Below are 23,012 nucleotides of genomic sequence, written 5' to 3'. Positions count from 1 at the left end.
CTTGGACTTGGACTTGGATTGGGCAGAAATTGGCGGAGTCGGAGACCAGAAGCACACGCTCCACTGGCCCACTTTTGGGTCACCACTTAGAGCCGAGCTCAGCAGATTGGTTTTGGATCGCCGGAGACCTCTCTCAGTAGGTGTCGCAGCTGCAAAGAGAAGAAAGACGAAGCGATTGGTGAACAAAAAAATAATAAAAGAAACGCCACAATCTTTTTCAATTTATTTCTTTATATTATGTTTTGTTTTTTTTTTTTGTTCTTTGGGCTTTTTGTTTTTTTTGGTTTTTCTAACTTAAGTTTACAACATCTAGGGGTCATGGTTTAGAACCAGGCCCTCAGGTAATCCGTAATGGGCGGTGCATTGTAAGTATCTATACTGTAACCATTCTGGGTGTGACTATTATAGCCATAAGTCTTGGCCGGCCTTGTGGAGTACTCCGCACGGAGGGCATGATCCGGCTCTGTGGCCGAGTCAAAACCCCATCCGCCCAGGCGACCATCGATGAGTTTCTTGAGAAAGTCTGTTGTCTGCTGTTTCTGCACTGGCTCCGGATCCACCAGGCTGCCTCCCCTCTCCGAGGTGCTGTAGCTATAACCCGGATGGCTATACACAATGCCGGAGATTATGCTGTCCAGCTGTGCATCCGATACATGCTCCACGGGATACCCATTGCCGCTGCCATGTCCTAGCCCTAGGAGTGGAGATCCTCCGTATGAGCGGCGGGTCACCGCTTCCAGATCTCCGGCAAACTGCAGAGGCGTAGAGCTGTGCTCCAACGGATCCGGCACTGAGGTGGTGGACAGCAGCGTTCTTAGATGTGAGTCGTCAACAAACTTGTAGTCCGTCTCTCGTCCATTGGGATGAAGCAAGGGGGATGGAATCTGGAGCAGGGGATAGTAGCCAAAGGAGGCCGCCCTCTTGGCCGGAATAGAGTTGGGCTGCTGTTCCTCAAGCGGTGCCTCGGTGGGTGTGGTCTCCTCCACTGGCACTTCGGTTGGGATCGATGGCTCTGGCAGTGGCTGTGGATCTGGAGGCGGTGCCAGTGCAGTCATTGCTCCGCAACCCATCTGGCACTGTCCTGGCTTGAAATCCGGATTCAAAGTTTCCGGCATGAACTGGATTATCTCGGGGGCAGTGAGATCAATACGCGCCCGATCCTGTTCTATGAGATCAAACTCTCCCTTGATGTCACGCTTCCGCAGGCGATGACCCAGTCCCATCCAGGTGGACGTCGTCTTCTTAGTCTTCCGTTTGGACTTTATAGCCTCTGTTGGCGACTCCACGGGCAGGAGGCCAAAAAAGCTGAGCTTCTTCTGCTGCTGCTGCTGCTGTTGGGCAGCCAGATCCTTGTGATACAACTTGACATAGCGCGCCGGACGCTCCTGGAGCTGCTGCTGACGCATGAGCCGCCGGCGGAGGAGGGAACCAGGTGGCCGGATATCCCTACGCCGACGTATCGCATTCGGGGATCGGACCGGAGGAGCTACGTACCTGGACTTTTGGCTGGAACAGCTCGAGCAGCTGCACGATGACTTGTTCTTGGCCTGGCAATCTGCAGGAGAAGAAGAAGGAGAGTGGTTAGAAAGATTAATGGGATACTTAGGTTTGGATGCACCTACCGCCCTTGTTGATGGTGACCCTGTCCACCTTGGCGTACAGCTTGGCAGGATTGGTCTTAGGTGGAGCAGGTGTCCGGGGTTGCTCCACGGTAAAGTCAAAGCTGTAACTGATCTTGGCCTTGGTCTGAACGGGTTTCTCCACACGATACCCGTAGTCACTGTTTGCGTACTTCTTGGCCTTGGGGGGATTGGGAACGTTCAGTTGGTAACCCAACTGGGTGGGGCACTCACAACCCTCATCGCCCGTGTACACATACTCCACGGGAGCTGCTCGCAGTGGTGAGGTGTGCATGACGAGAACGAGGAGGAGGCCCAGGCCCAGGCCCAGTGTGCTGGTGGGGGAAAGTCGCATCTCTCGGGGGGAATCGGTTTGATCTGCTCGGTTGTCCGCCTTGGTGGCTACTAGCCGCAGAATGCCCCATTGCATTCTTTATATTGCACCAACGAGAGTGGCATCCATGGCACGGGCATGGGCATGGGCATGGGTACGGGTCATCGGCAATCTCTCACGCAGCTCCGGACCCCAATGAACTTGACTTTGAGCAAGGTTCTTCTTCGTCGCCAGAGATTCTGGACAGCGAGGGAGATAGGGGGAGATGGGGGACAGAGTTGCCGGCACACTTTGTTATTGTTTTCGCTGACCGCTGACCTTTTCAAATAGTTCGCCGCGGGTCGTGTTTTCTGTCAAAAGTCATGTTCCCGGCGTTCGCAGCTTTCTTCAGTGTCGCTCCGGGCAAAGACTCGAGATTCAAACATCGAAAGCTACAGTAAAGCTTCGTAAACAGCAACTGCTTGACACTAGAAATTTGCTGGGAAAAATATACTCAGTCCTGTGATAAGAAAGTATGGTCAACTTGATAAAATGACTTGAAAAAACTAAAAAGAAAATAGTTTTTATTATAAATAAAATAAATTTTTAGACATCATAAAATTTAAATTAAAAAAATTAAGTCCATAGAAGTATGGCGCATTCTTTTATCAAAGTAATTAATAATAAGACTTATATGCAGTCTGTGTTTCAAAAACTTTTTTGTTAACTATTCATAATATCGCGCTTTTCATAATATAACATTGTGTAATATATTTTAAAGATTTTTTAAAAACTTTTAAATAAAGTATAAAATTAAAATTGGGTATACAATAAAACAAAAACAAACAAGGTTGGCATTTTGTGGTATTTTTTAATTCCAATTTTAAATAGGTTAAAAATTATTAGGAAAAGTTTTAAAAATATTTGTATTGAGTATATTCTGGCGATATTACCCCGATCATTTTAAAAGCCATATTTTAATTCCAATTTCCTAATATTTTTTTTTTTAATTTTTAAAATATATATAATTCTATATTTTATATTGAAACATTAAAGAAAAGCTTTAAAAAGAGTTAAGTGTACTGTGCCGATAATATCGCAATAGTTTTTAAATCATCGATACTATCGAATGAACAACTTGTGGCTTAACAGCTCTCGGCTTCCCATAAATATTTCGGTAGTCTTAGGCATATTTCCCTGTATTTAAATATATAATTAATACAAAACTGTACATTGTGGGAATAAATCGAAAAGACTGATGTCTTTAAGAAATCATATTCTATGCAATTTAATATTTAATATACTTACATAACGTGTTAAGCTTGCCAAAGCAACTCTAAGAAGAACAATTATTAAATTATTAAATGCTTTTTTGTGACACTTACCTTGCGCAAGACATGAGAGAGTAAGCAGTTGAAGATATAATAATATAGTGTCAGCGTTTTCTCTTGGCGATATAAAAACGTGTTCAGATCATGGAAAATAATCATTTGTGATCTTTCCGGATTGAATTATTTGCATACCTACAGGATAATATAATCTTTGGTGATCGAGAAACTGCCAAATAATCTTGACTTCTTGTAAAAGTATTCTTATTTAAACCATACCTTCCTTGAGAGTAAAAAAATTTCACAGGGTAATCTTTGGTATTATCTTTAAATATATTCTTTAGTAACTAACTTAGACAGACATCATCATCCATTCACTCCTTGGAGTATATACATATTTACAAGCAAAGGGATCGGGATTATATAGTTTAATAGTAACCTTCCTCGGTGTCCTCGCGCTTGGCCTTGCGATACGAGGTGATCCTGCCGGGCTTGAAGCCGCAGTCCACGGACACCTTGCCGGCCACCTTGCCATAGCTATCGCTGGAGTCCTTATAGTCCTTGTAGGCCTTGTACCCGGAGCTGGTAATCCTCTTGAACTTGGGATTCTTGAACTGCTCGGTGATGTAACCCAGCTGCTTGTAGGTGAGCTGTGGGGCCTCCTCATCGTCTTCGGATGTCTGCTCCTGCTCCTCCTCCTCGGCATACTCCTCCTCCTCCTCCTGCTTGGCGTTGTAGGTGCGCTTCTTCAGCGTGATCACTTCGCTCTTAAGCTTGAACAGATTCTCCTCGGGCACATTGGAGAATGTCACCTTTTTCTCACCATCCACTGGCTTCTGGGCAAATCCGTAGGCCAACTTGGCCTCCGGGACATTGATGGCCTTGCCAGCCTGGGCGGCCAAGCTCACACTAATGGGATCTGCGGCAGGACTATTGTCCTGCTTCTTCTCCGCTGCATAGTTGATTCTGAAAGGAAGGAGAATTTTAAGTTCCTTCGGAATTTTAAACTCTGTGGTGTCAACTCACTTGCCGTAAACAGATCCGTAGCTGGAACTAGAGTCGGAGGTGTAGGTGCTATCGGTCACCTTCTGGCACGAGCAGGTGGGCTTGCACGGTGTGGTCTGTGCAGAGAGGAGTGGAGTGGAGTTCGGGTGAGTTGGGTTTCGGGTATCGCAAAAAAAAGGTATCGAAATTGGTTTCTATCGCTCCGCATAGCTCCGAGGCATAGGAAGCACGTACGCGACGATATATGCAATGATGCTGTGGCTTTATAACCAAAGCCAATACAATGTGGTAATGGTGATGGTGATGGAGGTGGCGATGCAGTGACGCAGAGTTGGATGCAGATAATGCCCGATGAGCCCGATGCGGAAATTGTTACTGCAGCTGGAGGGGGATGACGATGGATGGATGGATGGATGCCATGGCTATGGTTTATGCTGATTACGGTCGAAACTAATGTTACTGCTTATTATGATAACATTAAATGTGATCTGACAGTGTGACTTAACTAATAATTAATTGCAATGTAGATGTTTTAGATGTTTGATTTGAAATATTTCGAACTTAATCTACATCTAAAACTTGGTAATTAATGTGCGGAATATTTGAGCTAATACAAGATATAGAATTAAGGGTTTAAAATGGGGGTAGACCCTTTTGTAAATGTGAAATCTTTCTCTTAATAGGTTAGGTATTTAATAGTCTAAAGCATGTATATCTTCAGACACAAAAAAGTAATAGAACTGATCATATAAGAGTTCATGGATTAGGTACTGGGACAATATTGTCTAGTTAGGGTACAAGGTACAAGGTAACAATAATACCTTTCTTTTCTATTAAAGGAAAAGTATCTTGGAATAGGATATTGTAACAATTCCTTTCTTTTGTATTAAAGGTAAAGTATCCTGAAATAGGATATTGCAAATTTACAATTATGATAATCACGGGAAATAAGGATTACTTTCTCTTCTAGAAACATATGTATGATAAGTTTTAGATAACTGGGTTATTGGGTGTTTTGTAAATGGTTTAGTCACTGGATGCATTTGGTTAGAGATGATATTGACGTCCCGTCGGTGATCTCTTGTAGCAATCGATCTGCTCAAGCCTCTGAAGACGCTCGGATAGACGCTGTGCCGCCAGTGTCTTGGCCTCAATGGCACCCTCGAGCATCCGGCGGCCCAGGAGGTTATTGAAGGCGTGCATGTATTGGAAGAGCTCACGTACTTTGCCGCATGTCTTTGGAAGCTGGGCGGGCTCGATCAGCTGTTTGCTGCACCAGCAGTTGTCACCGATCGGCGACAAGTTTACATCACTGGGTTCATAGTAACGGGGCTTGGGTCGGACCACCGATGAACCCTGACAGCTTTGGCAGTAATCCGTTCCCTTCTCGGAGCACACACAGGCGGCCATTAGCTGTAAGGATTAAGGGGAATTATAGTTAGTTACTTATACAAAATATTTATTTTACTTGGTAGAGTGTTGGGTTTGGGATAACCCTCCTTATATGTCCTTTTCTAATGATCACAATCATCACTTTGCCTTACTTACCACTTGGATGCAGTGCATGCCCATGACCAGGCAGAGTAGAAGCTTGCAGGCTTGCATTTTTTTGGTTTAATTTTGTTATTATTGGAATATATCAAATTGGTCGTGCTGCTCGTCGTTAAAAGTTTGAACTGACTGTGGGAGCGGTCCACACGGCTTATATAACCGTGACGTTACCCAGAAGATCGTTGAAAGCTTGACGTCTTCTCAGTGCATTAGGCGCTCTCTTCGAGGTAAATGAAATCTTTTTGCTCTGGTTTCGCTGTAAGTGGCAGGTCAGTCTTTGATCACAGCACATTTAGGGTCACTTTCGCCAATCCCCCCCCCCATTAATTGACCTTGGCTGATGGCGAGGGTCAGGTTCAGGTACAGCCTGTCCCAAGAGCACTTTCCCCGGCTAATGATGATGATGCTCTTTTACGTGCCTGGGATGCACAGAGATGCACTTGGTGGCGATAAGCTCAACCCAAATCAAACTGAGCAGACAGAATAGCTGAATTCCACGAATTTTGGTAGATATGAATAAAGAAACTTAACAATGAAATGTTATAGTTGCAACTAAGTTATAATATTTTCACAGTAATAGAGTCAGACTTACTAAGCACATACTTATAGATCACTTCATAAAGTTGGAATATACATATATGTACATATATTATTTACGCAGTTGCCAGAAAAATCATCAAAGAAAGAACTTGGAATACATATATGTAGAACACTGCGATTAGCATTTGCGGATCCGTTCCCAATTCCTAAATAGGTCAGCGTCATCTCGAACAAATCTCAAAGTGACCCGGGAATCGGGAGCAGACTCCAAATGGAACGAAATTGGGGCATTAACCTAATTCGGGTTTGTTTTTCGCAAATTTCTTAATCACAACAACAGAGTGTTGGGGAAAAACACGGCCTATCGATAGCACTTCCTTTTTGATCGATAAAGCTAAGGGGCTAAATAGTCGGCATAATCGGATGTACATTTTCCAAAAATAAGCATTTAACACTTTGAAATCACGTTTTTGGCGTGATGTAACTCAGGTTGTTTTTGTTCATTGTTGTAATCTAAACATTTCACCACACATGTGTTTCTGTAATCGAAAATCGTAAAAATTAACGATTAAATGTTGTTTTCAACAATCACTACATGCGCTAGCAGGTATTATGTAATGGAAAATTCATTTAAATTTCATATTTCTATACAAGTTCAATGACTGAAAAAGATAAGGAGATGTTACTGTTTTTAATCTAAAAAAGCACTATGATAGTTTCAATCATTAAATGTGATTTCTTTTTAAATTTATTAAAATTTCCATAATATTACTTGGACTCTTAAACTTAAAAATTAATTTTTTTGTATATTATGTTATTGTTGTCAACCAGACTGTTTACAAACATACAACGACCTTGATTAGCCGCCATATCAAACGAACTTATTTAACCCTAAAGATCACGATCGATCAGCATTCAGACTCATGTGAAGCAGGGCCAAACTTAAGAGGGGCTTGCAGAGGTTTAAGACCCTCATTTCTTGAAAATGTTTGCTAAAGTTTGAGTTTGTATTTAAATTATTTACAAGAGAAATTACAGAACATAATAAAATTAATAGTAATTGGTGTTAAATATGAGTAGTTATTCCTTCTTTTCTTAAAATCTGTTTAAAGTAAATGCTGATATTTACTACCATATTTGTCATATATCTACAATTTTGAATTTATTTGCTACTAATATAAATAAAACTTATTTCCAGAACTGTAAATGTTGTATTCATTAATTAAGTATTCTTATTACCTGATGAAAATCCCTCTGAAGTGTCATCCAAATGCTCGCCCCTGATCCATGATGTTGGTTTGACGTTGTCGAAATCCCAAATTCCCAATTCCAAATGGGTAATGGCCCGGCAACAGGCCCAGACAGATGATGATCCCAACCTTATCAGGTTCTGAGTTGTATAAAAGGCCCGTAGTGACATCCCCAGAAACTCATAACGTCGAACATCGCTCAGCCTATATACGGAACGAGATTATATGTACATATATACCAAATATATATATTTACTTGAAGATTACCAATCGCAAGCATAGTCCAGCTGGTGAAGCCCGCAAAAATCTGTGAATTAGTACAGTCGTTCAGCTCCAAGTGATCGCAAGCAAAACCCAAAACAAATTAAAAAGAAATCAAATCTTAAGATGGCAGCAAAAAGAATGGATTTAAATAGACGCACATTTTTGGTGTTGAGCGGGAGCTCGAATCCTTTGGGTCAGTCCCTGGCCCTGGAGTTCTGCAAGCGCCTGGCCACCGGCTCCTTGGCCCTGATCCTGGACGAGAATGAGCAGCAGTTGAAGCAACTGGAGGAGTATCTTCAGCGCGAACTGAAGCCGGAAACGATTAAAGTGCGGATGGGAAAATTGGATGCCAACCACTCGAACGGTGCAGATATCATGGAGCAGGCTTTGAAGGCGTCCCAAGTCCAGTTCGAGCGGACCATTATGATCCACAACGAGGGTGAGGCGGCCACCAAGGTGCTCATGGAGCCACAAACCACCCAGGAGTGGAAGAGCTACGTCCAACAGCAACTCTATGCTCCCGTGGCCCTCAATCAACGGTGGCTGCACTCGAAGGACTTGGTGCAAGTCCAGAAACTGGCTGTAAATGTGACCTCGTCACTGATGATTCGTCCGATGATCCATGTGGGACTGCTCTGCTCCTGCAAGCGGGCCAGGGATATGTACTTCCGGGCCATGGCCGCGGAGGAGTCACGGAACGGAGTTCATGTGCTCAGCTTCAAGCCCGGATTGCTCTCCACCCACCAGACGCAGTGCGATGTCAACGGCAACGAGATCAATCCCGAGGACTTGGTCGCCTCCAAGGAAGTGCTCCAGTTGCCCAGGATCCAGCCACTGCAGGCCACCCTCAAGCTGATCAATATCCTGGAAGAGATCTCCTTCGTGTCCGGTCACGATGTCGACTACTACGACACCTTCGTTTTATGAGTAGCATCGTGGCGGTGGGCTACGATCCTGCCGGACTTAATCCTTAACTTGGCCAACGAATTGGATGCTGTTCTTGATATGATTGCTCGCGGAACCCTACAAAATAAACTCTGGCTGCTGACCCTGGTCCTGATTCTGAAAGTGCTTCTCCTCGAAAAGGATGCTCACGAAAAGGAAAATGAAATCAAAATTGGCATTTTTATTTATTTTACAAGGGGGGAAACTGGGGATTTTTTCAGTATTGGGAATAATATTTGTTAAGAGCTTGAAAAGGCAATCCTTGCATTTACTCTTGTTCAAAGCAAAGTTGTTTATATTTTTCTTTGAAAATGGGAAACAGTTCCTAAGAGTATTATGAAATATTATCACATTTCAATTTATCGTTTTTAAATTTAATAAGTTGTTTACGGATCTCGTTAAACTAGATGGAAAAATATGAATGAAATTAGTTTTTCTTTATAGGGTATTGTTCATAACACATAAAAGAATAAAATGAACAAATTTAAATGAATTTCGCAGGAGGAAAATTATAAGAACCAAATCATTTACAGAGAAAACTTTAATTTCAATATTATTTGGAAAATATTAGTGCATTTTAAGGTATATACATTTGTTAACTGAACCTGAAGCTGCCCAAAATCATGGAATATTTGTAAATTTATGTATAATAATTATTATTCACAAACTGAGATCTCTCGTTTATTAACCTCTGATATTCTTCCTGATCTTATGAATCAGCTTATGTGCTTATATATTATATATATGTTTAATATATTTAATAGATTATATATTCCCGCTAAACCCAAATAAGTTGAAAACAGAATGAGCTTCTAGACAGCAATGGCGATAAGGAAACTCGTAGATCGCAGGTTCTATGGAAGACACGTGTCCATTTACTTTTGTGTGGGGGGTGTTTTTGGTATATGTACTTATTTAAAAAATACACCTATACTTTTTAATGACACTGTTGCCGAGCTGGCATCGCAAAAGGAAATCGGAAATGCGCAGTAATCTCCTGTTCCGGGATTCGGCAATCCATTGCAAGGCAACTTAGTAGTTCTCTTGAAAGATTTCGAAATTAATCTTCAATCAAATGGCAATTTTTGTATTTTAATTTGTACAGTTTTTATAAGTTTATAAATAGATTCTAGAACTTATGCATCTAGAATAGAAGAAAGACTAAATCAATCAAATTTATTTGATTCATGAATTATTCGTTCTCGATTTTACGAACCTAAACCTTTAATTTCATTAAAAACATATCGAACCACAGTTTTAAAAAATAAAAACATTTGGTATCATATGTATATATTCGAGGTTACGTCAGTCTTATTTGGTTTGCCCCCGTAAACCAAAGTCTGCTCTTTCTGTATAGAATTAATATTACAATTAAATTACTTATTAACCTATAGAAGCAATGCCAATATAAAAAAGTAATTTATATAAAGGATATAACAAAATTCGATGTTAACATTTACCTACTACACTCCCTCCCAAAATGGTAATTTACATTTTGAGGATTTCGACACTCGCAAACTTATTGATATTGGGCACGATGGCCAATCCAAAACACATATAGGGTTTCTGCTTTTTTGAATAAAAACATCGATCTCTTTTCATATTTTGCTTCAAAAGACGATCCTAACGATCGAGCAGTAATTATGAGAATATATTTTAGAACACTGCAAATTAGATAGTTTAGAAAGTGGGAGAATTTGTGAGAAACGGACAAAATGGCTAAATCGACTCGGCTGTTGATGCTGACAAAGAATATATAAACTATGTATATAGTTTTCAAAATGGCTGAACCAACTGATTTTTAAAAAGTCCAAAAGTCACAATTTTAAAGCGATACCGTTTGATTGGTATGTATATCTCTTTTTACCATCGAACATTCGTAATCTAATACTAAATTCTGGGTAGTAGCACACTCTTGTTGATCGTCGTCACTACGTGGACGGCCTTTCACTGTGATTTTATTTGAGATTAAATTACACTTTCAAGCTTCACTTGAAATACATTGTTGCAAAGCTTCCATATTCAGGGGAATATAATTATTTAGTAATATAAATTATATTTACGATCTTAAGAGCTTTCAATGAGGGGAACCGAGACAGCAATTCATAGACATAGATTCTACAACTCTTAACCTTCCAACAATGTTGTGCTGTTGATATTCCATAATCATTTAAAATTTATTTTATTTTTTTTTTACAGTTTTCCACATACTCTATAAATTTAGTTAAAAAACCCATTTAGTATTCTTGATGTGATACCCATAGGCTATATAAATATATCTTGATCAGCATCAGCCGAATCGATTTATCCGATTTTTTGTTTATCCGTGTGAAAAATCCAATTTTAGACTATAAGAGCTATAGGTGTTTAAAAAGTTTGATTTTTATTTTGTGAAATTATGAAAATGTATTGATAAATTTAATGGTTAAGTTAGAACATTACTTGCTTTTACTTGATTTTAAAATCAAATCAAAATTAAAATTTGATACTATATGCCGATTAATCAATTGCATTTCTACTAGAGGTTAGGAACCTCTAAAAAATTCTATGTTTTTATGGTTTGACATCTCCCGTGAAGTTTTGATTTATCAATTTTCAATAATCGAATTATGAACTGCAAGGGTATCCAACATTTGGCGTCCCAAAGATAGCTTTGTTTTTTTTATTGTATAATTAAATTACATCAATATATATATAAATATAAATACATAATTTACTGCTACAAAGTTGCGGAGCTTTCGTGGGCCGATTACGCGAATCTCGAATTGAACTCAACTCTTCTTCGCTGGCCGGTCCGACCTTGACATTGACTTCACCGCTCGCTGATTTCATGCATTCCATTATTTAGGTAAAGGTATTACGATAAAGACCATAACATTTGAGATACTCTGCCGGCAGTTCAACCGCCGAGATTAACGATTAATAAAACATAAGCAATTAATTAAATAAAATCGTTAAGCAAGAGCCGGCGATAACCTCTTCCCATTTGGACGGAGCTTTAAGCGCGAGAATGAGGCAGGGACTTTGGGAAGAGAGAAGATTTAAAGGGGGCGAGAGAGAGGCTGTGATTGAGAGAGAGAATGGCATGCACGTAGTCTTGAGGGGCCCAATTCCCCCACCAAAAATATGTATTTATGGCTTTCCTAAACCAAATCCGAATTTAAAATGAATATTATTGGAGGTGTCTTAATATACATAGTCATATACTTATTATTTCAATATTAAACTATTATACACAACAAGCTTTGTATAAATATGTATTATAACAAAATGTAGAAGGACCAATCCTAATATAAAAAATAAACAAAAATATATTCTAGAAAAATATCTATAGAGTTTAATTATTTTTCTCAATTTCCCAAGTAAAAAGATATATGAAAGCTAATCAATGGAAAGATCCCTAAGTTGTCAGAACTTTAATAGTCCTAGTCCAGACCCAAAATATTAGGAGTTTAAAACCCCTGTGAACTTTTTCGAATACGCTCCTGCCCAAGTAAATTAAGCTTTGGTCAGCTGTGAAAAAGCTGTCCGCATCAGGTAAAAGCGAGTTAAAAAAAAGCAATAAACGAAGGCAGCCAACTGTTGCTGCTGGAACGACGTGTGTGTGGCAAATAGAAAGTAATTCAGTCAGATTGCAGTACAAATATGAACCTGAAGCAGCGCACTTTCCTACTGGTGACCGGAGCCTCTCGAGGCATTGGCCGTGAGTTTGCCCAACAACTCTCCGGACGGATCGAAGCCCGGGGATCCGTGGTCGCTCTCTTGGGACGAAACCAGCCATTGCTGGAAGAGGTCAAGACGCAGATCTTGAACTCGGAGCCCAATCTTGCTGTGCACACATACTCCTTGGAGTTGGGCACAGCTAGAACGGAGGATTTTACCGAGATCCTGGAAAACGCTCGTGGCGAAAAGGAGGCTTTTGAGCGCGCCATCGTGATTCATAATGCCGGAACAGTGGGAGACACCTCTAAGCGGGCCAAGGAGATCGGGGATACAGTCTTCCTGCAGCAGTATTATCACACCAACGTCTTCTCCGCCATTGCCCTGAACTGCGAGTTCATGCGGATGTTCCAGGGCATCCCCAAGTTGGTGGTTAACCTAAGCACTCTGGCGGCCATCGCACCCATATCTTCAATGGCCCACTATTGCACCGTGAAGGCGGCCCGCGAGATGTATTTCCGCGTGTTGGCCACGGAAGAACCAGCTGCGGACACCCTGGTGCTCAACTATGCCCCAGGCGTTATTGACACCCAGATGACCGTGCAGGTACAGCGCGAGGCCCACGATCCAGCCATTGTTGCCATGTTCCGAGAGCAACGGGAGGGTAAAACCATGCTAACCCCGGCTCAAACCACGGAGCGTTTCATCCAGGTCCTGGAGGCCCAGAAGTTCAAGTCCGGGGATCATGTCGACTACAGGGACGCAGCGTTTTAAATATTAGAAATGGCTTTGGTAATGGGAGTTTTGTTTAATCTATAATAAATATAAAACTGTGGTAAATTCGAACTCGATTTTGTACAATTTCAAGAGGAATTAAGTCTGAATTAAACCTTATGTTATTGTACATTTATTTCAGACATTCCCGCTCCTTTTATATATCTCTTGTCTCTACTAATATATTATTATAATTTGGCGACTTGAATACGTAAATCAGACCAAATTGTGAATGAAGATTCAACGTTTCTAGCCGATAACAGATCTACTAAGCCCACGGTTATGCTCTTCTTATCAGTCTCTATTGAAATCAAGAGTGTAAAAAGAGGAACCACATAAAAAAAATATTTTAACTTGAACAGTTGTGTGGGAATCACAAAATTAAACAGGTATTGAACATTTCCTCTGCTATAATTTTAATTAATTAACGCAAATAAAAATTGTTCAACTAAGGTTTTAATGATGCTTCAGTAAGTAATGAAAATCACTTTTTGTGAGGTCTCTAGTATAGAATCCAAGGATTCGAGGGGCAAATACGAATATTTGCTAAAAGAAATCGGCCGCACTGCGTCGCTTGGTGGGTATCTTGAGCAGATCGTCGGTTAGGGTGGAGCCCGTATCGATGGGCGTGCTTCTGGCTGGAGTGCTAATCTTTCCAGGCATCTGTTTGGGTGGACCCAACGGAGTTGTTCCCTTCACAACTCCTGGTGTAACCTTTCGCCTTCGGACGTTCATGGGCGAAGGGGTGTGTGATATGACTGGTGTGCCGCGAAGACCCAATTTCCCGGTGGCCAAGCGCTGGGCTGCCGGCGACATACTCGCCAGGCGATCCATATTGGAGCGAATCAGCGGCGAACCAATATTCCGGCGCGCGGTATCCAGAGCCGTCTGTTTTTGGTTGCGCATTTTTTCGCTGACCTTTTCGGCCAAGGCAATGGCTATGTTCTCACGCCGGGAGTTCTCATTGATCCGAAAGGAGGGTCCCTGGGTGGGACGCAGTGGTGTGTCGCCGCCATCTAAGCGAAAGGGAGTGCCATCAATCTCTCCCCAGGTCATGATGGGTGAGAAAGCCTCGCCTGGTCGCGGGGATGGTGAGCGCAAAAGATCAAAGCCCCGTATCCGCGGCGTGGCTAGAGGTTCATTAGTCCCAGGAGCTGGAGCCTCATCCGCCTTCTTCACATCCATGTCTCTGTGCTGAGCATCGTACGGAAGCCTAGTGGCCCCATGATGAATGCTTTGCTTCCGCTCCGCAGCTTGAACACGCTCCTCTTCGGTGAACTCTACGCCGTCGGGCACATACATGATTGAGTTCATGTTGGTGTACTTCCAGGTCTCGATTTTTCTGAGGGGATCGGGCTCCTCAAACTGTTTCTCTATACTGGGCAACATCAGGGCCCGTTGCAGCTGCTCTGCGGACAGTTTCTCGTGGTTGTACAGCACGGCGTACTTCTGGCGCAGCTTCGCCTCTGCGGTTTCGATTATCTCCTGGAAACTGTGGTTATCCTCGCTTGTGTAGTTCTGCAGGAAGGCATCAAGGGAGAGTTTTGAGGTGTTGCCTGCCCCGCCTTCGGCGACGCTTTTTTCGGAAGCGGCAGTAGAGCGGGGAGTGTCTGTTCGTCGCGAGGGTGGCAATGGAGTGGCGTTGCCGTTGGCCTGGCTCACTGGCGTCTCAAAAGTGGCTGGAGACATGGCTAAAGGAAAGGAAGTTCGTAAGTTGAATATATAACTAATCACTATGGAGTTGTTGCTTAAATACTCACCATTATTGCGCTGATTTTGGCGCCTGCTGCTCCTCCCCGTTCCGGGAATCCTGCCCAGACTGTAGCGCTCACGGATCTCGGCCATCTGAACGAAATCCCGGCGTGCCTCTGCGTCCAGGTAATCGTTTTGCGCACGCAGTTTTTCTAGATCCGGAAAGAAATCGCGCTGGATGATCTTTGACATCTCCTCGATATACTTCTCCTCCGTAAGGATCTGAGGCTTGTTTCTCGGAACCACCATATCCGTGGGTTTCTTGAACTCTGCCAGTGCTGTGTTTTGGACGCGAGCCACCTCCATAGCCAGGCTTCCGGGCGTCGCCGGCGTTCCGGGTGTCGCTGGTGTTCGTGGCGTCTGCATCATGGCTCAGACCAAACTTTTACGCCAAAAAATTTCACAACTGTTTCTCTTGTTTTTATGAAATTGTTGTTTGGCGTTAGCGGTGGCAGAAAAATAAACATAACATCGATATACCGATGGCCAAACTTTAGTTTTAGTTATCGATAGGTTTTTTAATTTTTTTAAAATATTTTTAAAATGGAGCAGAGTGAATTTTAATAATAATGCAAAGAATCAACTATTTATATTTAAAGTGAAACAAGAAATAAAAAAAAATCATTATATACAGTTAGTACGTCGATGGTTTTCCTCTAGTATGACAGAACAACCCAAATTTCAACGATCTGGCAAGGAGCACACCTAACAAACACATATTCGTTAGGCGCGCATTTTTAAATTTAGAAAAATGTACATTACTAGTATATACACACTCTTGTTTTTAAAGAAAAATGAATATAAAAAAAATAATTGAAATATATAAAATATAGTTCATTTTCTTGCTGAAGTCGGTAATTTTTTGTTTTCTCGGACTTTTTAAATTTCCATGCTCTATTTAATACAGATTTTAAACATTTCAAAATACAAAATGTTGATCTATTACTTATACCTAAATAAATATTAAATAAAAAATTATTATGGTAAATTTGTAACTTGCTTGCCAACCAATATGATAATAATTAAATAAAGTTACTACATATTGAAGCTTAGTTATTTTAAAATGAGATATATAGACTGTCTTAAAATATAATATAAAACCTTTGGTTAATAATGTATTATTATTTAAATGTGTATGTGTTTCCAATTGAGTTACCTACCAATAAGAACCGGAAATAAATCGTACAAATAGCTCAAGTGACTTCAAATGGTTAAAAACTCTACAACAAAAATACTTATATATAGTTACGACTTACCACTGAATCACTGGTCGTAGGTTCCAGCAAGCTATATCTTATCAGCTGCGTTACCCATGTCGCGGACACTATCAGCAAGCTCGCAGCAAGCTCCGAGTCCGTACTCCGCCCCGAAACACACCTGGCTAGAGCTGGAGCACACAGTCCGCTGGATTTTCCACCAGTCTAGAGCCAGCCTTCGTCGTTAGCCGATCGCCGTGAATTTAATAAATTACCTAGTTTAACTCCGTCTCCGAGATCGACATAGAAATTTAGTCATGAAGTACTACCTGTTGGTGATTGCAGCCGTGTCTTTTCTGACCTACATCAGTTGCGGTAAATCTTGCCCTTTTCCCTATTTTTTTTTCAAACCATGTGTTATATTTTTTTTAATATTAAATTTGTTCTAACGGTGTAGTGCATTATGTAATAAGGTGTGGTGGTCTCATGGACGTAAAAATAAATTCGAACAACGGCATATCTTATCGATAGCCGATAGCCTATACATATATGTATATATATATTGGGCCTTCAACCGTTTTAACTTGGCCTAAAATTCTTTTTTTTTTTGTGTGTGTGTTTGTACAGCCCCTAAATGAAAATTTGTAAATGGTAAAGTGGTGGAAAGCTAAATCCCGAGTGACCTCGAGTCAGCAAGTTGGTTTGCAAAGTGCATATTTATTGGAGTATCTCGTTATTTATACTCTTTTTATACTCTTGCTGGGTATTAAAATTTAAGTCAAAAGTTTGAAACGCAGAGGAGTCATTTTCGACTCTAGCAATACAATTTTGATCAGCATCAACCGCCGAGTCGATCTAGCCATGTCCGTCTGTCCGTCTGTCCGCTTCTACGCAAATTAGACTCTCAGATTTTAAGCCTTTTTGGTTTTGATATTATTTAATTTTTTTTTTTGTCGATGAAAAATAATAAAGTGCTGCAGCGATTTAGGAATTTCTCCAAAACCGGGAAGTTAGGTCAATTTCTGTTTTTTAATGTTTGTTTATTTAACAAAACAAAGCCCAGAAATTCGTTAGCAATCTGTTTAAAAATATTTTTACTTTGTTAAAAGGAATTGAATAGTATTTGGGAATTGCCAAAAGGAAATATAAAATCATACAACCATAATATAAATCAAATACCAGCATAGTGTGTAATTTATCTAATTTTTAAAGCATAAAAAAGCTAAATAATAATTGAAGTTTTTGATGTTTCAAATTAAACCTCATTAAAACCTTTAAATTAAAGCTAATTTGAACACTTTAGAACTGTGTGATGATTAAGTAAAGTAAGCTAATTTACTTCACCTTACTTATAGTTTCCTAATACTTAAATTGTAAATTTACTTAACTTATCTCATGTGTGAGACATAAATATATGTATACGATGTTGACTCATTTTGGTGCCTATATACATTGCCGATAAGAATCGATTGCGGTAATGTGAAAAAAAGGAGAAAATAGATAACAAATGGAGGGCAGTACAGTGGGTGCCATGAACAGCTGGTAGAAAAGCATTTGAGAGCATTTTTGAAAATTAAACTTAATTAATAAAGTCATTTTGAATATTTTTATGGTTAAGTAAATGGTTTTACTTTACTTTCGTCTTAAAAGCTTGTTTTTAGCTTGTAGTTTCCAGAAAAATACATGAAGAAATAGTTTAAAGTCAATATCAAATTTAATTCAATAAGTCGTTTTTGGAAACAATTAGACTAGAATTTATCTAAAGCAATTATATACCCTTTATAAGGGTATAAATACATACGCTTGGCAGCCACATTTATAGGAATGTGAACCTTGGACACCTTGGATGAGAGAGAGTAGTTACTACCTTGATTTTTTTTGTAATGTGTTTGTGGGAAAGCTGAGTACAATCATTACTCTGTAATCTAATCAGGCTCCGGTTCCGGCTCCGGCTCCGTTCCCCTTGCTCCATTCGCAGATGGTTGCATTCAGTGCAACTCGAAGACCAACGAACGCTGCGCCACCGATCCGGTGACCCTGCTCAATCGCAACTGCTCCGATGGCTCCTCCAACTGCTATTCCCGCATCGTGGGTGAGTTGTCTCCCAAATGTTTAACTAATTTCGAATTTAATAAATTTAAATGCTTCTCAGATGGCTACACGATCCGTGGATGTGCCGCCGATCTGGACAATGCCACGCGAGCGACCTGCAACAACGAGCTGGTGTGCCAGATTTGCACCTTCAGTGAGGGCTGCAACCGGAACACTTTCCCGCTGAGCCGCGCCCAGTGCCTGCAGTGCTCCGGCAACTCGACGTGGTCGGTGTGCGCCAAGGAGACCTACAGCCTGGCCTCCATCTGCCCCATTTACAAGTTCGGCGATCAGTGCTACATCCGCAACAGCAACCGCACCGTGGACGGATCCTTCCAGCGCGGCTGCCTCAGCTCGGCCCGTGCCCAGAAGCAGTGCGTCAAGGATGGTAACTGCTTCACCTGTGAGGGACGTGGCTGCAACTTCCTCGCCGCCAATGACACCCAAATCCCATTGGCCCGCGACTCTGCCGTTCAGGTGGCACTCACCTTCTCCCTGATGATCGCCGGTCTCCTGGTCGCCGGACGAGCCTAAGGACTGTCGCTTGGGAACGATCACAGCTTCCTCCTGCCCTCTACTAATCCGCCAGCTCCTCCTCCTGCTCTTCTGTCGGCGGCGTCATATTTTCCCCAACAGCATTATACAATTATTTGATACACTATTTTTTTTTTTACTTACTTTTGAACAAAAAGAAATAAAGATGGAAGTTGAATGAGGAAGAGAATGAGTGGAAAATAATCATTTATTTTGGGGAATATTTCGGGGAAAACATGACAATAGTTTTGATATCCTACTGGAGTGGAGACCTTGCACATAGAACTTCGATCAGTATGAATTAATACAATATAAATTATACATATTTAAAAGAAATAATGTAATGCCTGCCTTCATTTTATTCACTACATATAATATTTACAGTTTTACATTCACAGTTTTTCATTTCCCCTATATCTAACGATCGTTTGTATGGAAGCTATATGATATAGTAGTCCGATTTCCTTAAAATCAAAAAGAAAAATCTAGAATAGTATAAAATGGATATATCTTAGATTTGTTAAAATCTGTTGAAAAATAAAAAAGTTATAATTTTTTTTGTAACAATTTTCCGATCATTCCTATGGCAGCTATATGATATAGCCATCTGATCCGGCCAGTTCTAAAACTAACTACAAAGTTTCATTCAAAAAGCTTTAAAACTGAGAGACTAGTTTGCGTAGAAACGGACAGACGGACAGAAGGACAGACGGACAGACGGACAGACGGACAGACTGACAGACGGACAGACGGACATGGCTAGATCGACTCGGCTGTTTATGCTGATTAAGAATGTATAGACTTTATATGGTCGGAGGTGACTCAATCACTGCGTTGCAAATTTCTGACTGAAATTATAATATCCTGCAAGGGTATAACTATTTAATTCTTATTTTTTACAAGCTTCTCCCTTGTTGGCTTTAAAAACTCGTACTAAATTTTAATGAGAGAGTGGCAATAAAATTGATCAAACGGTTCGGTTTTTTACGAGGTGTCAATGGGCGACACTTGACGGCATACCGAGCTGCAGTTGACACTCTTCTCTCCTCTATGGATCCCGCCGATCCCTACCAGAATCGGAATTGGAGTCAACAGGAGTGGGAATGAGAATGAGAAGCAGAAGCAGGACCAGAACCACATCCAGAACCGGAAGTTCTCTCCGCCAATGAGGGTTCATAAATGTGTCGACGCCTTTCGAATGTTTGTCAATTAATTTTCATGGCTCTCTTTTCCGGGGCCATTTCCAATCGAAATGGATGTGCGGAAATAGATCAGTGGCTTGGGGCTGTATTATTTTGGAGGGGAAAGAAACGGGCAACCAAAGAATATTCATTATTGAATATTTGTATTTTCTTTAAAATTAAAATCTACTTTAATGGTTTGCATTAAACTAAAAGAGTTTTTTGTATAAACATGTGAGAAACCATTCATCAACTTACATATCGGTGATGTTGATGAATCATCAATGAATTTTATACAAACTTACGGATAAAAGTAATATTGGCGTGTCCAAGGATGTAATCGGTGACAATTTCGCTATTTATTCATGATTTATCAACATTTTAGACAAAAAATTAATAAATGATTCATTAACATTTTAGGACTACAATTTTTTGGTTTAGTTATTTTGTTTTTTTTTTTATTATTCACTTGATAAACATAATTTAATGTTATCTTAAAAATTGTGTTTGTAGTTTTTAGTTATAGCTTCTATTTTCATACATATTAACAATATAATTATTAACTTTCACAGTATTTTATATGAATATGCTGCTCTAAAACAAATACTCTTGTTATAATCAAAGAACCAAGATTTTTAAAAACGTAAAAAATCGATTTCTAAACTCAGATAATCATTTTAGTGTATTATTAGTGTTACACTACCAAATTATCGAATAAAAAGCGTAAGAAGGGCGTCACAATTTAAAAATTAGATTATAAAATATTTAACATTATAGGTTTAAACCTACCAGTACTTCCTAGATAGTACCACCTCTTACGATAAATCAAGCTCTAAGCAACCCCAAGCCTTATTGAATATTTACAATATTTTATTAACTTCAAATATCACATTGGATTGGTATATAGTATAGTATAGTAGTGTTATGTATATATAGTATCTGTTTTTACTCACACAAAATGAAAATAAAAACCAGGTGTTTTCAGAAATGATTTCATCTGGTTTCTTTAAATTGCTAACATTAACCGTAAATAAAAAAGGAGCTTGTGAATTAAATAAAACGTATAAACGAAGAAATGCCAACCAACATCGATGAATCGCAGGTATATTTTCACTATGATAATATGGCAAATTTAGATTTCAATTCGGTAAAATGGTTCGTGTGGAGTTGGCCAAAATTTGAAATTGAAACGCAGTAATAAAGACAACCCACAATGGAAACAATTCTTCTACTTATTTTTCCGGTTTTTCTTGACATATTTCTTGGAAGTCTTCTTGCGACTGCTTGACTTTGAGTTCTGCGTATCGCTGGACTCTTGAACTGAATCCTGTTCCAACCCCGACGAACCCTTTGATGGCGAAGCAATCGGTTCGTTGTCCAGGACAACCGTTTTCGTCTCAGGCGCGATGATCTCTTCGGACATCTGGATGTCCTTGGCGAGTCTGAAGAGATCATCATTTGGTGGAACAAAAACCGGTTCTTGGGGTCCTTGGGGTTCCTGGGGGTTTAGGGGTTCTTGGGGTTCTAGGGGTTCCTCCTCAGTCTCAATCAGATCTTCGGATTTATTTCCGTTCTTTGGACGCCTATAGACAGCTAGAAAGTCCAATTCACTAGAGGAGATCGATGTGACATCCTCCACGTCCTCCACCTCGATGTCTGGCAGTTTGCTGCACGTCAGACTGGCGAGCGACAGATGGAGCTTGTGGCTCCTCCCGGAGCCCGGATCAAGGGCACCGCCCTCATGCTCTTGATCGGCCTCCTGCATCAGGAGCTCGCCAGCCCGCTGCAGTTCCTCCAGCTTGTCCAGCTCATCCTCCCGCTCGCGCAACTGCTTGGGCGTGAAAACCAGCGGCTGCCAGTAGAGGAGCAGCGTGGACATCCGCTTCACGCCCACCTCCTCGAGCACACTGTGGTTCTCCAGCAGGGTACCCTTGTAGGTCAGCCGGCTGAACCCCATGGGCACGGCCATGTGCATCCCGATGCGGGCCTTCAGCTGGGCCACCGTCCCAAAGTGGTCCAGCTCGTACAGGGTCTTTCCTCCGTCGCGGGTCACCACGTGGACAAGCATCTTTCGCATCTTTCGAGTGGCTTAATTTTGCGCTGAATACGTATGGGTCCGATCAGGTCAAGGAAAATTTTAATCTGAACTTGCTCGCCCAAAAATGCCGTCGTCGAAATGATATTGTAAAGCCAAGGCACTCTGCGGCGGCATTTTCCACCCCCACCCTTCTGAATTGCAGGTCTCAATGGGACATTTTTGGAAATACTATATGTGAAATAAAAAGGAAAAGCGTCTACGATCTTAAGATTCATGGAACGAATCCTCAGGGGGGTGTAGGAAGGATATATCACACTTTAAGCCTCTCCAAATCTAAGTTCAGGTGTATGATATTAGATACCAAATCAATTTTTAGCTAACATTTATTTTCTATAATATTATACATTATAATATTAAAATTCCATACGTTTTCTGTAATTTTCAAACTCATCTCGAGGTCAAATCAATTAGAATTTCTGAATCTACGCACTTATCAAAGGCTAAATAAGTTCGCCTCCAAAAGTAATAATTTAATTCTCAACTGTTTGTACTTAAACAAATAATTAAAAAAGTAATGGCATTGGCAATACAATAACGATTTATCAAATTTATAAGCTATTTATGGACTTCACTTTGGGTTTTGGATCAAATCGCATCTGAGAAACGAACGATGGCGGCGGTACTGAGTACGGACAATGCCAAAAAACAAACGAAATTCGTTCGGAAAAGCAGCCACTTAACTCAAATTAATTGTAAACAGAGGCGGCAGAACCCAAAAAAAATCTGAACGAAAATGGAATGAAAATCAAGGAAAAACATAAGCAGATACAAAAGCAGAAGCAGCAGCAGAAATGGCAGTTCCGTAAATGGATAATGGATAAATCCTGGGAGCAACTGGATGCGGAGATTTATATGGAGGAGGAAGGTAAACAAATGCGCTCAGGTGGAAGCCCAAGTCCAGGTACCTACCG

At 40.8% G+C, this 23,012-nt stretch overlaps 7 protein-coding genes and 1 long non-coding RNA gene across 9 annotated transcripts; 4 read left to right on the top strand and 4 right to left on the bottom strand.

Moving 5' to 3' along the window:
• Positions 1 to 246: 246 nt before the first annotated feature.
• On the bottom strand, positions 247 to 2,028 carry Cp7Fb (Chorion protein b at 7F). The gene is made up of 2 exons (XM_020942192.2): positions 1,623 to 2,028; positions 247 to 1,555 (listed from the first exon to the last, which is right to left on the bottom strand). Exons 1-2 carry the CDS (start codon positions 1,972 to 1,974, stop codon positions 324 to 326), a joined length of 1,584 nt encoding a protein of 527 aa, XP_020797851.2. The 5' UTR covers positions 1,975 to 2,028; the 3' UTR covers positions 247 to 323.
• Positions 2,029 to 3,574: 1,546 nt separating this feature from the next.
• On the bottom strand, positions 3,575 to 6,722 carry Cp7Fa (Chorion protein a at 7F). Its single transcript, XM_020942190.2, has 4 exons — positions 5,814 to 6,722; positions 5,490 to 5,678; positions 4,287 to 4,381; positions 3,575 to 4,226 (listed from the first exon to the last, which is right to left on the bottom strand). Exons 1-4 carry the CDS (start codon positions 5,868 to 5,870, stop codon positions 3,689 to 3,691), a joined length of 879 nt encoding a protein of 292 aa, XP_020797849.1. The 5' UTR covers positions 5,871 to 6,722; the 3' UTR covers positions 3,575 to 3,688.
• Positions 6,723 to 7,720: 998 nt separating this feature from the next.
• Positions 7,721 to 8,987, top strand: LOC110175996 (sepiapterin reductase). The gene has a single exon (XM_020942191.2). It carries the CDS (start codon positions 7,994 to 7,996, stop codon positions 8,795 to 8,797), a length of 804 nt encoding a protein of 267 aa, XP_020797850.2. The 5' UTR covers positions 7,721 to 7,993; the 3' UTR covers positions 8,798 to 8,987.
• Positions 8,988 to 11,562: 2,575 nt separating this feature from the next.
• On the top strand, positions 11,563 to 12,142 carry LOC147643107 (uncharacterized). Its single transcript, XR_015272586.1, has 2 exons — positions 11,563 to 11,663; positions 11,775 to 12,142. It is a non-coding gene; the product is annotated as an uncharacterized LOC147643107 (long non-coding RNA).
• Positions 12,143 to 12,312: 170 nt separating this feature from the next.
• On the top strand, positions 12,313 to 13,321 carry Sptr (Sepiapterin reductase). Its single transcript, XM_020942094.2, has one exon. The coding sequence runs from the start codon at positions 12,461 to 12,463 to the stop codon at positions 13,247 to 13,249; it is 789 nt and encodes a 262-aa protein (XP_020797753.1). The 5' UTR covers positions 12,313 to 12,460; the 3' UTR covers positions 13,250 to 13,321.
• Positions 13,322 to 13,687: 366 nt separating this feature from the next.
• Es2 (ess-2 splicing factor homolog) lies at positions 13,688 to 15,493 on the bottom strand. Its single transcript, XM_020942092.2, has 2 exons — positions 15,010 to 15,493; positions 13,688 to 14,940 (listed from the first exon to the last, which is right to left on the bottom strand). The coding sequence occupies exons 1-2, from the start codon at positions 15,368 to 15,370 to the stop codon at positions 13,796 to 13,798; spliced, it is 1,506 nt and encodes a 501-aa protein (XP_020797751.2). The 5' UTR covers positions 15,371 to 15,493; the 3' UTR covers positions 13,688 to 13,795.
• An 820-nt stretch (positions 15,494 to 16,313) lies between these two features.
• LOC110176007 (uncharacterized) lies at positions 16,314 to 19,012 on the top strand. 2 transcript variants are annotated; one of them, XM_020942212.2, is made up of 3 exons: positions 16,314 to 16,572; positions 18,176 to 18,289; positions 18,350 to 19,012. In XM_020942212.2, the coding sequence occupies exons 1-3, from the start codon at positions 16,515 to 16,517 to the stop codon at positions 18,820 to 18,822; spliced, it is 645 nt and encodes a 214-aa protein (XP_020797871.1). In that variant the 5' UTR covers positions 16,314 to 16,514; the 3' UTR covers positions 18,823 to 19,012. The 2 variants fall into 2 exon arrangements, with proteins under 2 accessions (XP_020797871.1, XP_086692815.1); XM_086836689.1 differs by having other exon boundaries at positions 16,388 to 16,572; positions 18,131 to 18,289.
• Positions 19,013 to 21,079: 2,067 nt separating this feature from the next.
• LOC110176040 (uncharacterized) lies at positions 21,080 to 22,270 on the bottom strand. Its single transcript, XM_020942250.2, has one exon. The coding sequence runs from the start codon at positions 22,078 to 22,080 to the stop codon at positions 21,232 to 21,234; it is 849 nt and encodes a 282-aa protein (XP_020797909.2). The 5' UTR covers positions 22,081 to 22,270; the 3' UTR covers positions 21,080 to 21,231.
• Positions 22,271 to 23,012: the final 742 nt, after the last annotated feature.

The sequence above is a fragment of the Drosophila serrata genome, unplaced genomic scaffold, assembly GCF_035046125.1.
Source record: "Drosophila serrata isolate PLE 108 unplaced genomic scaffold, ASM3504612v1 contig_293, whole genome shotgun sequence".
Lineage (NCBI taxonomy): Eukaryota > Metazoa > Arthropoda > Insecta > Diptera > Drosophilidae > Drosophila > Drosophila serrata.
Note: the sequence above shows the minus strand (reverse complement) of the source record. Positions and strands in the feature narration are given on the sequence as shown.